This window comes from Chenopodium album, chromosome 4 (genome assembly GCF_948465745.1).
Source record: "Chenopodium album chromosome 4, dcCheAlbu1.1, whole genome shotgun sequence".
In the NCBI taxonomy this organism is placed as follows: Eukaryota; Viridiplantae; Streptophyta; class Magnoliopsida; order Caryophyllales; family Amaranthaceae; genus Chenopodium; species Chenopodium album.
This window is the reverse complement of record NC_137837.1, coordinates 36058545-36071874: the sequence shown is the minus strand read 5'-3', so window position 1 is coordinate 36071874 and position 13330 is coordinate 36058545. Positions and strand designations below refer to the sequence as shown.

The window sequence follows — 13330 nt, the reverse complement described above, 5'->3', positions numbered from 1 at the left end:
CAAAGAAGAATGCTAGGCAACCTCACGGTTGTTTTTAATGTCTAACTCAATACCCTTTTATTTCTGGTTTGCTCTCCAATTTATAGTGGAAAGGAGCAGCAAATTAACACACCAAAAGACAAGGAAAAACCGTCAAAAATGGAGAGCCAAAAGCCAACAGTTTTCCCTAATTCTAGCTAAGCATTAAATGCTCTAATAATGCCTAATGATGGTGAGTTGACTTCTTCCTATTACAACCGGCCAAAGAGCTCAACTCTTGTCATTATTTCAACAAATAAAATTATAAAACTTAAGCTAATAATAATAAGTAAATGGACCATGAATCACACGCCCAAAATAGTAGTGAAAATGGGCCAAAGTGTGATTTGTGCCATACGCTTTTTCCTACAAGCTTCAATCTTCAATCCACCCATGAAATGAAACATAGAATTTCGGCCTTAGAAAAAATGGATAAAACCCAAGAGTTTCCAATACTAGAGCAACAGGTTCATGAGACAAAGATGTTGATTTTGGATCATTTCCCCTTTCTTCAGAAAAGTTTGCCCTCAAACTTGAATCATCCAAGTATGGTGACAAATCCCCGACATTGAAAGTAGCACTAACACCCATCAACTCATCTGGAAGCTCAATTTTGTAGGCACTATCATTCACCCTCTCAATAACTCTAAAAGGACCATCAGAACGAGGCATAAGCTTGTTCTTGCGAAGCTTAGGGAACCTCTCCTTCCTTAAATGTAACCAAACCAAGTCCCCGGGATGAAAAATAGGTTGTTTGCGTTTCTTTTTGGCTCGCTCTTGGTATTTTTTATTCATTTCCTCAATCATTTTCTTCACTTGCTCACAGGTTTTTTGAAAGGTTTCCACCCTCCTTTTAGCATCTTTCTCCACAATATCACCTTTAACAATAGGGACAAGATCAATCGGCACAAATGGATTCACTCCATAAACTACTTCAAATACCTTGTTAAAATCTGGAAGCACAAGTATAGGAGCATTGCATAGTAGAAACTTGACCTTCTTAAAGGCCCTTTGTGCCGCTTCATTCCACCCGAATTCACCTTTCTTTGTCAGTTCTATGATGGGAGCCATGATGGTTGAGAAGTTCTTAATGAACCACCTATAGAATGAGGCTAGTCCATGAAAACTTCTAACTTCGTGCACATTGGTTGGAGCCAACCAAGATTGGACCGCTTTCACCTTTTCCGGATCTACATGTACCCCCTCTCCTGTTACAATGTATCCTAGGAATACAACACTAGGAGTCATGAATACACACTTCTCAAGCTTACCATACAACTTCACCTCCCTCAATTTTTCAAACAACCTCCTTAAATGAATTACATGATCTTCATTGTTTTTACTATACACAAGAATGTCATCTAAGTAAACAACAATAAAATCATTAAGGAAAGGACGGAGGACTTCATTCATCAATCTCATGAAGGAGCTTGGGGCGTTGCAAAGCCCAAAAGGCATCACCAACCACTCATACAACCCTTGCTTTGTTTTGAAAGTCGTTTTCCACTCATCTCCCTCTCGAATTCTCATTTGATGGTAACCACTCCTTAAGTCAATTTTTGAAAAGACTAAGGCGCCACTCAACTCATCTAACATATCTTGCAAACGAGGCATACGGAAGCGATATTTGATGGTTATATTGTTAATGGAACAACTATCAACACACATTCTCCAAGTACCATCTTTCATTGGCACTAAGAGAGCAGGAACGACGCAAGGACTAAGGCTCTCCCTCACATAGCTTCTCTCTATCAATTCATTCACTTGTCTTTCAAGTTCCTTACTTTCTTCCGGATTACACCCATAGGCAGCCTTATTGGGCAAAGGTGCTCCAGGAATCAAGTCAATGGCGTGCTCAATGCCCCTTATAGGTGGGAGGCCTTTGGGCAAGTCATCGGGAAAAATATCCTTGTACTCTTCTAACAACTCATTTAGTGTGGATGAGTCATTACAAGTAGTACCAAGTTCATCTTTGGTTCTCACAACCAAAGCATACCCTCCCCCATTCTCTTCCACTATCTTCTCAAATTCATTACAAGTTACAAGATAGTTGCTTTTCTCTTTTTCTTTTTTAGCAACTTTGGGAGGTAAAGGCAATAATCTAACTCTCCTACCATCTCTAGTAGTTACAACATACATATTAGATCTACCTTTATGCTCCGAATCATGATCAAACTGCCATGGTCTTCCAAGTAGTAAATGACAAGCATCCATAGGTAGTATGTTGCACCACCTCTCATCTTCAAAGCCTCCAATGGAGTAGGACACCAAAGCTTGTTTCTTGACCCTTATCCCCGTGCCATCATTCAACCAATTCAGATTGTATGGCTCATCATGATCTCTAGTTGTAAGTTTCAACTTACGCACTGCTTTAGAAGAGATTACATCGGTTTGCGCACCACCATCAACAATCACATTGCAAGTCTTCTCACCTATCTTGCATCTAGTGTGGAACAAGTTGTTCCTTTGTTTCTCATCAACTTCCAGCTCACTAAACAATATTTTTCGAACCACCATCATATTCATTTCATTCTCTAGAGGTATATCCTCCTCAAAGTCTTCATCAAAGTCTTCATCTTCCTCTTGTGTAACAAAATTATAGACTTTATCTTCTTCTTCAAATAGTGCACATTGTGAGGCAGTCAACACATTTTTTCTAGGGCACTCGGATGCTATATGCCCTCTACCATGACACTTAAACCACTTTCTTCTAGTAGCAAGTTCACTAGGTGAAATTACATTCTTTTCTTTCCCTTTGTCAAACTTAGAACCAAAAGAGGAGGACTTATTTTGAAAAGAACCACCTGTTTTGTTTTGAAACGTACTCCCCTTTGAGTAAGTAGGAGTAAATTTCATAGGACTTTTGGAAGAAGAAGTTTTGGGCTTCTCTTCTCTCAATTGAGTTTCATAACGAATAGCCAATTTGCAAACATCACTAAAAGTGGTATAGTGAGTCACTTCCACCTTTTGGCTAATATGCTTCGAAAGACCTTTTATAAAACGAGCAATTTTGAAGGTCTCCTTCTCTTGCAAGTCACACACCAAACACAACTTCTCAAATTCCTTAATGTAATCTTCTACACTCATATTTTCTTGGGAAAGATGGGTCAATTTTAAGTATTGTTCTTGTTCATACTCCCTATTTACCCATTTATCCCTCATCTTCTTTTTCAACTTCTCCCATGAGTCAATTTTTTCTTTTCCCTCTCTCCTTCTATTTGCCTTGAGGTTTTCATACCATAGGGCAGCGAGTTTAGTGAGTTTAAGCACAGACAATTTGAATATTTTTTTATCATCAAACCCCTTATACTCAAAAACGGTTTCAATTTGCCTCACCCAATCTAGAAAGGCCTCACTATCATGCCCCCCATCAAATTCTGGTAGGTCAATCTTAAGTCCCCTATCTTCATCAAACTGCCTAAGATTGCTCCCACTACTCACATCCTCATTTTCTAACTCGTTCAATTTTCTAGTTGTTTGCAACACCATTTCGGCAATTGCATCCATCCTAGTATTTTGCCTAGCCTTCTCCTCCTCACTTTCTTCTGTTTTTCTCTCCAAACTCTCCAATTTGTCAGTAATTGTTTTCAACATTCTAGCAACCTCCGCACTGGCCATGATTTTCCACTATTTTGCTAGACAATTACAATTACAATGATTGAAAAACTGTCGAAAACAGAGACAAATGCAAAATGAAAAGTGCCTTGAGACTCTCAAAGGCTTACAAATTCAGAAACTTCAGATTAAAACAACCAATTTGAAAAAAAAAAAAACTCCTCAAAAGCTCTTCGGATGAGGAAGAAATCTTCTGTTCAAATCTGCCTTCCCGGATTTGCCCCCTTTTCTGCGCTGCTTTAAAAGATCTGCCCAGATTAATAGCAAAAAAATTCCAAAAATTCTGAAACTTTATATGCGTATTCTAAACATAAAAACACCCAAATTGAAAAAAAGAATCAATCAATTTGGACAGAAAACGAAGGAGTTATCGCCTTTACAAACCGCAACTCCAAACTGACCGAATCTGCTGCTTTGATCAAAACTCCTTCAAACACGATTTTCCTCACGAAAATACTTACCTAGGCTCTGATAACAGATGATTTATATGCAATATACCCCTCCAACAAGTTGTTATGGTATTAGACTCGGATGAGAAACAATTCACCTTGAAACAACTTAAAATTGTAAAATTAACCAAAACTCAAGAACACACTCAAAGTTTTGGGTTCTTAGGCTAGAGACAAGACACACTCAATCTCTCCCTAATCTTGTCACTCAAGAACTAACTCAAAGCAACAAGGAACAACACTCACACTTTGGACAAACACATAGAAGAATGCTAGGCAACCTCACGGTTTTTTTTTTATGTCTAACTCAATACCCTTTTATTTCTGGTTTGCTCTCCAATTTATAGTGGAAAGGAGCAGAAAATTAACACACCAAAAGACAAGGAAAAACCGTCAAAAATGGAGAGCCAAAAGCCAGAAGTTTTCCCTAATTCTAGCTAAGCATTAAATGCTCTAATAATGCCTAATGATGGTGAGTTGACTTCTTCCTATTACAACCGGCCAAAGAGCTCAACTCTTGGCATTATTTCAGAAAATAAAATTATAAAACTTAAGGTAATAATAATAAGTAAATGGACCATGAATCACACGCCCAAAATAGTAGTGAAAATGGGCCAAAGTGTGATTTGTGCCATACGCTTTTTCCTACAAGCTTCAATCTTCAATCCACCCATGAAATGCAACATAGTATTTCGGCCTTAGAAGAAAATGGATAAAACCCAAGAGTTTCCAATACTAGAGCAACAGGTTCATGAGATAAAGATGTTGATTTTGGATCATATTGTCTCACCAAAACTGGAAATTGTTCTAAAATCATGATAATTAATCAAAATTTAAAACTATAAAGCTATCTCTGGCCACTCAAACACTTCTAGTGAACCTTCAAGCTCCATTTCCATTCTAGCTTCACTTATTTGCAATTCCTACACAACATCACTATGTTATGCACTGCAACTTGGTATCACATACCTAAGTGAAAGTTAAAATGTTTATAACATTATACCTGTGGTTGATGCTCCATTCTTCTTAAGGAAGTCATGGTATTTCCGGCAATTTCGCTTCCAATGCCCCTTCTTCTTGTAGTAAAAGCATTCACTTTCACTTGCAGCCTTGGGCTTTGGAGTCGTCTTAGGCTTTTCAGGAGCCTTGGCAACTTGCTTGCCCTTGCTCTTGGCACTAGCCTTTTGCCCCGTCTTTTTGAACCCCTTTCCCTTTTGAATCATAAGAACTTCTTTCTTAGGTTCCTTAGGGATTTGTTTCTCAGTACTAACCAGCATTGCATGCAATTGATTCATAGTCTTTGCAGTGGTAGTCATGTTAAAATTCATGATAAACTGGTTGAAACTTTCTGGTAGTGAATGGAGAATGATGTTTGTTGCCAAATTATCACTGTATGGGTGCCCCAGTTTCTCCATACTTTGAATTAGGCCGATCATTTTGAAAACATGATCATGAACTGTGGCTCCCTTCTCCATTCTACAATCCAGAATCTCATGATGGAGCTCATACCTTTCAACTCCAGCTTGTTTCTTAAACAAAGCTTTGTGTTCTTGCATGATTGAGTAGGCATCCTGGTCCTCAAAACGCTTTTGAAGACTAGGCTTCATGGTAGCAATCATTAAGCAAGTGATAGGTATATCTCTGTCATGAGCTTCCTTGTGCTTCTTGATCTCTACCGCAGTTAGATTTTCTGGCAGAGGTCCTGGTAATGGGGTATCAATGATATCCTCTTTACCCTCAGATTTCAGAACAAGTCTTAGCATTCTTTCCCAAGTGGAAAAGTTATCCCCTGTCAACCTATCCTTCTCAAGGAATGGTCGAAGGTTGTAAACGTTGTTGTCATTGTGGTTACGGCTACCCATCTATGTCAAAATAAGACAAAGTTTAATAATTATGTTTAATTTAAAATTTAAAGTACCATAAACGCATTCATTTGGCAACTTTAAAGCACTTTATGTAATAATTAATTGATCCCAATTGAATTTAAGTGATTCCAAGATCCTTTATTTGTGCAATAATTGACCGGACTTTGGCCCTACCATCAACCATTACATTTTCAAGGTGAGTAAACTCTTTACTGATTACAACTCTTCTAACTCTTGGTTGAATAATTAATCATCACATGCTTAATTATTACCCTTAGCTTCAAGGTTATAAACTCTTTAGGTAACCTTGTTGAGCTCAACCAATTAAAAGTGTAAAATTTGTTTTACCCCCACTCCCCTAAGATATAATACGACACCCAGCTTTGGCATGACCCATCATAAAATATCAAAGGTTTCATCGGATTTTTAATTGGAAAAGCAATCTCAATATTACTGGGACCTAGATTTATTATGTTGTGATTATTTAGTTAACTCTAGCGCATCATCAATCAACATAAATAAAATCTAACATGAATAATCTACTAATGCAATAAAGCATGACATAGTATGGCCCCTTTGTCCTAAGAAAACTAGAAATGAAAAAGCTCCCACTTGAATCATCATGGATCTCCATCCACCTTGCTCCTTTGGGCCTTCACTTCATGGGCTTCTTTGGACTAACACTATTTAAATAACTATTCTATTTACTTTAAATAAAAGTTACAAAAATACTTAACGGTACGCAGACCGTATTTAGATTACAAAAATACTTCACGATGCGCAGATCGTATTTAAGAATCTATGGGCCATACTAGTCTATATATAGCAACATAATATCATATATTATAAAGTGCCATATAATAAATCACTCAACATGCTTGTCTAAACTACAACATCGAATGTTCATAATAAAGTCAACGCATTTCCTAAAATATCTCATATTTTAATCATAATTAGATAATATAATATATTATTCATGACCGTTTATTAAATATAATGTATTTAATTTAGTCATGAGATAGAATCAAATCATATTTTAATGTAGAAAGATAAATCAGATTTAATCTTTCATGATTATCCTAACAAATTTAGGAGATTCTATCCTAATTACTAGCCAATCAAATAATTTTAAAATCAATTATATCCAAATCTAATTATGGGATAATCACATTATTTAAATCAATTATTATCCTTTTGGAATATGCTCAGAATATCCTAGTCAATCTTATCCAAAATTAACCACTTTAATTAGGATAATTACCAATTTAACAACTTTAAATATGGATAATATCAAATATAACAACTTTTGAATATTTGATTTTATCCTAAAACAAAAGATTTTATCCAAATAAAACCAACTTTATCTTTTTAAATAAAAGATCATAATTTCAAAATATTCTATCTTATCCAAAATAAAACTGATTTTATCCCAAAATAATTCACAATTATCTTGAAATAATTTTTAAAATAAGATAAGTAAAAAAAAAAATTTATTTTTGAAAAACCGTGACTGCACGGTTGCTGGCTGCTTTGCAGCAGCAACCAGCAGCAGAGGGAGCCACGGCAGCAGCGTGCAACGCTTGCACAGCTGCTGCCTCAGCCACCAAGACCGTCGTTCACCTTTTCCCCTCCCTCTTAGACTGCCACCTGGTCGGCAGCCGCCGTGGCTGCGCCACCCAGCCGCGGTTGCCGACCAAAATAAATTTTTTTTTTTCGTGTTTTAATTTAATTAAAATAACACTTAATAAAATTAAATTAAATCAATCCAAAAGATTAAAATTAAATCACATTCAACTTAAAATTAGGGTTCTTCATAAGATCAATCCCAATTTAATTCTAACTTTTAAAATTAAATTGATGATCATACACAAAACACTTTTACGCATAAATTCAATCCGATTAAAATTATGAATCATAAAATAAATCGAATTAAATAAAAATCAAATACAAAAATCATATTTTAGGGCTAGGGTTTTCGAAAAATTCAAAAATTAGGGTTTATGGGGTTCAAAATTTTCGAACATATTAGGGCTAATATTCGGTCTCTTCATGGATATTTTGAGCATAATTAAATCACATTTAATCGATTCCAAAAGTTTAATCACATTAAATATAATAATTGAACCATAATTAAATTAATTTCTCCCTCTTAATTGATTGTAAAATTAACGTGGACATCAAATAATCGTATTATTATGATCTAGCGCGTTCATGCAAGAGGCTAACTGATACCACTGTACGAGTTTATAGGTACTACGCAACGGAAATAACATCAATCATATTCAATCAAGTACTAATCCCAAGAATCACATGCATAACACACAAGACACATAATCATACCTTTGATGCGTGAATTCTACGAAGCTATTCGACAGGCAAATTAGGGAGAGAATAGAGCCCCAAGCGTTGCTCCTCTACTTAGTCCACGAGATTTGAACGAGCCGTCCACCAATACTAGATTGGTCGAGTGATTGAGGAAAATCGCGATCACCACCTTTATGGACAACCGACCACCGCACGACCCACCACCACCACGAGACACCACCGGTGCCAATAAGGAGGAGGAGAGACGTGTGAGAGAGAGGAATTTGAGAGGGGTTGGGTTTCGAGTTTGCTAATTAGGGTTTGATCACAATTATCAGTTAATTGCTTACATACTGCAAACCTAGGCACCTAGTCTATTTATAATATCATTATAATTATACTAGGGCACGAAGCCCAAAACTCCTCTTAATCCACTACATGGCCGGCCACCTAGAGTGATGAGGCCCATGATGGGCCTCGTCCTCTAATGCTCGATCTAGCCCCTTTGTGTGACCTTATAGGATCCGTCCAATTGGGCTTTGGGCTATTTTACTAGTCCAAAGATCGTTAGTACCTCTAGCTATGGCAAAATGACGACCCAAATGTACGAACTTAATTATCTCCATAATTTGATCCATTTATAAATCTAGTAATTGCACACGACGAAGACATAACTCCTTCACCTAAGCCACGAGCAGAACGGACCATTGAAGAATACACACCAATAGGAATGACTTACAATGAAGCTTTTGACTGTCTTCACGATCAAGGTCTTATTCGCTCCATTGGTCCCAGTCAAGACCCTCCATATGAAAAACGTTTTCCCAATTGGGATCCAAATTCCTATTGTCGATACCATAAAGGTCGCGGTCACACTACTGAAAAGTGTCCCGCCCTCAAGGATTGTGTTCAAGATCTCATTGATTCAAATCTCCTTCATTTTCCTCCGCGCGACAAGAAGGCCAAGATTAGTAACGATATTAACAGTGGCTGTAAAGGGAAGATGAACGACTATCCTTCTTCTTCTGAAAACACCTACTCTATTAATAGTGGTGGTACTTTCAACATTAATGAGATCTTAGAATTTAGAAAGCAACCGAAAAGGTATTTTACCCCTATATGAATTAGCTACGATGACGCTTTCGATCGACTCCATGCCAAGGGACTCATTACTCCTATTGGACCTCTTCAAGATCCCCCGCTTAAGAAGAGATTGCCTAGTTGGAATCCAAATGTGCGCTGCAAGTACCATCAAGGTAGGGGTCATGCTACTGAGAGTTTTTGGAATCTAAAGGAGGCTATCTAACATTTGATTGATAATAACAAGCTTCCCATACCTCCAGTTAAAAAGAAGAGCGAGTGATGATAAAGCAAACAACAAAAGACAAGGGGCGAGCTTCAACGACGAGATTTCATGACATCTTTTTTCTTTTTCTTTATTTACCCTTTCCCCAATAAGTCTAGCATAGGCACCTTTATTTTCCTTTAGATTAATTTTGTAGATTATATTTTTTCCCTTCCTGAAAAAAAATGAGCATTTATGCTCTTACATATGATCATTTCATTATATTGCATAAGAAAAAAAAAAAACAAAATCCATGTCGAGCTAAGCACAAGGTATACCAATGATTTGAGGCACCCCTTGTAGCCACATCATATCTCATTTCACCTTTCAAATTTACAATCCTTTCTTCATAAACAACTTTGAGCCTCGTCTAGCGATAAACCTTTCTTTTTTTCAACCTACATCTACCTAATCTTCGGATGGGATGGCGTGCAACTTATGCAATTTTCAATATCATAAAAAGCTTGAATGACTTCAAAAGATTAAAATGGCGGAGAAAGTCGGTACCCTCCACAAAAATGACGGAAACGACGAAAATTTTTTGCTTTTTTGCATTTTTGAGTCGCACAATCACAATACAATGCACACACGGGTCATGAGTCACATGTGTCAAACACTTCGAGTCGAGTCAACCTCGAGTCAATCACAGAGAGTCAAGTTTATACCTTGAGTCGTGTCAAGTAGATGAGTCAAGCGACATTAAACCTTAGGTCAACCCTAGGATAATTAAAGAGAATAGCAAAGTTCTATAGTAAAAAATAAATACAGGTGCAGCAGAATAGGGAAGACCCTACTCCAGCGCCAGACAACAACATCTAGCGTATGGAAATAGATTTCAGCGCTTAGCGTTAGATCTCAGCGTCTGGCGACAGAGTCAATTCTTGGCGCCAGAGATATTTTAGCAGCGACAGAGCTCGATGCCTCTCAGAAAGGTGATTTCGACCTCATACAGCAATTTCGGGTTCCTTGGTGTGCCAGTTAGCCCCTATGAGCAATTTGACATGATTAAGTAGTCATTTTGATTACAATCACAATAAGTGATCGACCTCATGAAAGATCGTCTCACTTAGCTCAAAGCGCCTAAGAATTGGTTCATCACGGAGACACCGACATACTGGTTTTAGCGGAAGCAAGTTCAAGCGAGCTTTAGAGATCGGCAAGCGTTGGTCTTCGGAAATTTTTCTTCGGAATATTATCGCAACAAACATTCAATCATCAAAGCTCTTTTGTTCAGAGACGCGTGGACAATCCTTTCAAGCTCTTTTGTTTAAAGACACGTGGACATATTATTCAAAGCTCCTTTGTTCAGAGACGAGTGAACATTTCCATCAAGCTTTTTTGCTCCAGAGACGCGTGGGCATATCATCAAGCTCTTTTGCTCAGAGACGCGTGGGCATCCTATTATCAAGCTCCTTTGTTCAGAGATGCGTGGACACATCATTCAGAAGTTCATATCCAAAAAAATAAAGAAGCTCTATTGTACTGAGACGCGTGGACATATCAAAAAATATAGAAGCTCTTTGTTCAGAGGCGCGTGAACATATCCAAAGAAAAAGAAGATCTTTGTTCAGAGACGAGTGAACATCAAAACAGCAGGATGGCGTTCCCTAGATTGTGAAAAGTTGTCAAAAAGCAACTGAAGGTAATTTCAAGCGAAGTTGTCTTCGATCATGTTCCCTTAGAAGTGGAAGATGGTCATAAAGCGGGAGAGGATTGTTTCAAGCGAAGCAATCTTCGATAGTATTCCCTTAGACGTGGAATGTTATCAAAGCGGAAGAGTATAGTTTCAAGCAAAGCAATCTTTTATATTGGAGGCAGTTACAAGCGTAGCGGTTTTCAAGCGGGATGACATTCTCTTGCCAGGAGGTCATCAAAACAACAAAAAAGCGGCAGCAAATCGGTTACTTTCAAAGACGTGTGCTCGACAGTGCAAGATACGCGTTTCTTAACTCTTTTATCTGTTTAACTAACGCTAGTTTGCAGGTATCGGCATTACAAGAGTGATTTAAGATCGCAGAACGTTCATAATCATTCTCCGTCCCTATCGATACTTTGACTTTCATTTTCGAAACTCGCGTTTCTCCAAACTCAGTCAAAGTGGGGGCTTCAGTAGACACCCATTTGTGTCTCCCCAAAACAAAACCCAGTGATGAGTACCTTTCACGTCGAATCATAATCGAATGAAGTGAAAGTGTGGAAAGTTTAGTGTTGCGGATAGTTTTAATTTCTTTTCTCTTCTCTCTGTTTTTGAAAACTTATTTTAAGAAAACATCCAATCAAGTTTTTTTGGTCCATGATATGGGTCTAATAGTGTTGTAGTTGGATGGGGCTTGACAAGAGCTTTCCAAAGATATATTATAAGCCCAATTCCGATGATTATGGAGGAAGTTATGGCCAATTTAATGATCTGGGCCCGGTTTGAGCCTTATATGCGGCCCAATGATCTAGAAGAGGGCCTTATATAGATTTATCATTCCTAATGCAATTAGGAATGGTTTTAGTCTTCTAGATTCTTCTAGAAGGGTCTTTTCATTCCTAATTCAATTAGCATTGATAAATTGACTTTTGTTGACTTTTTAGAGTTTTAATTAAAATCAAAGAACTTTTTTTGAGGAAGATACAATTTTATCCTCCTGTACGGCAATTTCTATCTGATTTTAAGAAAACACGTGAATTTCGGAATCAGCGCCAAACGTCAGCTGTAGCGCCTGCCGCTAGCAATGGCGCTTGCCGCTAATGTTGGCGTCTGGCGCTAATAGCTAGTGTTGGCGTCAACAACGTTTTATGTGCGCCAGAACTCTGTTTTGATACTTTATCTTTTTGGCTGATTTTTTCTATAAATAACGTGCTAAAAACTCCGTTTTCGATAACCGATTTTCATTCATCTACAATCTACCAACTCTCATCTAGATTCTCTTGATTACTCTCTCTCTCTCTCTCTTTTTTGAACTAGCCTTCTCCCAAATACAAAATTCCGCATTCATTAGATCTAGAAACACCAAGCCATATTCGAAAGTTGCCTTCTCCCTAGACGTAAAAGGTTTAATTTCTGAGGGTTTGGTCCCAAATCTCTATTTCAATTATCTAATTAAATTATTGTGTTTTATATTTTCCTTGAAGTTACTAACGCATGTATTTTGTTATTAGAAAGAGATACGAGGCATCCTAATAAGTACTTTAATGGTTTAATTGATATTGTGATATAGAAATCATGCTTAGATTGTTATTTTGATTCCTAGTATCATGTCTAGGGTAACTTTAATATTAAGCATGATTAAAAGTACGATGCCTTTTATGTTCTTTCTAATATTTATTCATCTTAGTATCATGTTAGGGTTAAAGATTTGATTTTTATTGTTAGTGACATGTTAGGGTTTGTTATTAATCTTGTTAGTATCATGCCTAGGATCTTGCTAATATTGTGCTTTAACATGATTATTATAATTATGATTATCATGATTGTTATTATGATTATAATAATTATTTTTATTATTATGTTGCTTGATTATATTATTGCTATTGCTTGATCACAATACTTGTAATCACGCTCAATAAGATATTTAATAATGTTGTTTAGGGTTAATTTGGTTATAATTCAAGTGATCGCCAATAATAGATTTATTTGTGCATTAATATTCAACCAACATAGATAAACAGGTTTAGGGTTAATCCTATTGATTGTATGTTAGTCAGAAAGCGCACATGAATACGATCAGAATAAAGTAGAGGCCTAT

At 37.0% G+C, this 13330-nt stretch overlaps 1 protein-coding gene across 1 annotated transcript; it reads right to left on the bottom strand.

Moving 5' to 3' along the window:
- Window positions 1-393: 393 nt before the first annotated feature.
- On the bottom strand, window positions 394-3636 carry LOC145627854 (uncharacterized). The gene is made up of 2 exons (XM_081680198.1): window positions 3257-3636; window positions 394-3157 (listed from the first exon to the last, which is right to left on the bottom strand). Exons 1-2 carry the CDS (start codon window positions 3634-3636, stop codon window positions 394-396), a joined length of 3144 nt encoding a protein of 1047 aa, XP_081536324.1.
- Between the last annotated feature and the right edge of the window lie 9694 nt (window positions 3637-13330).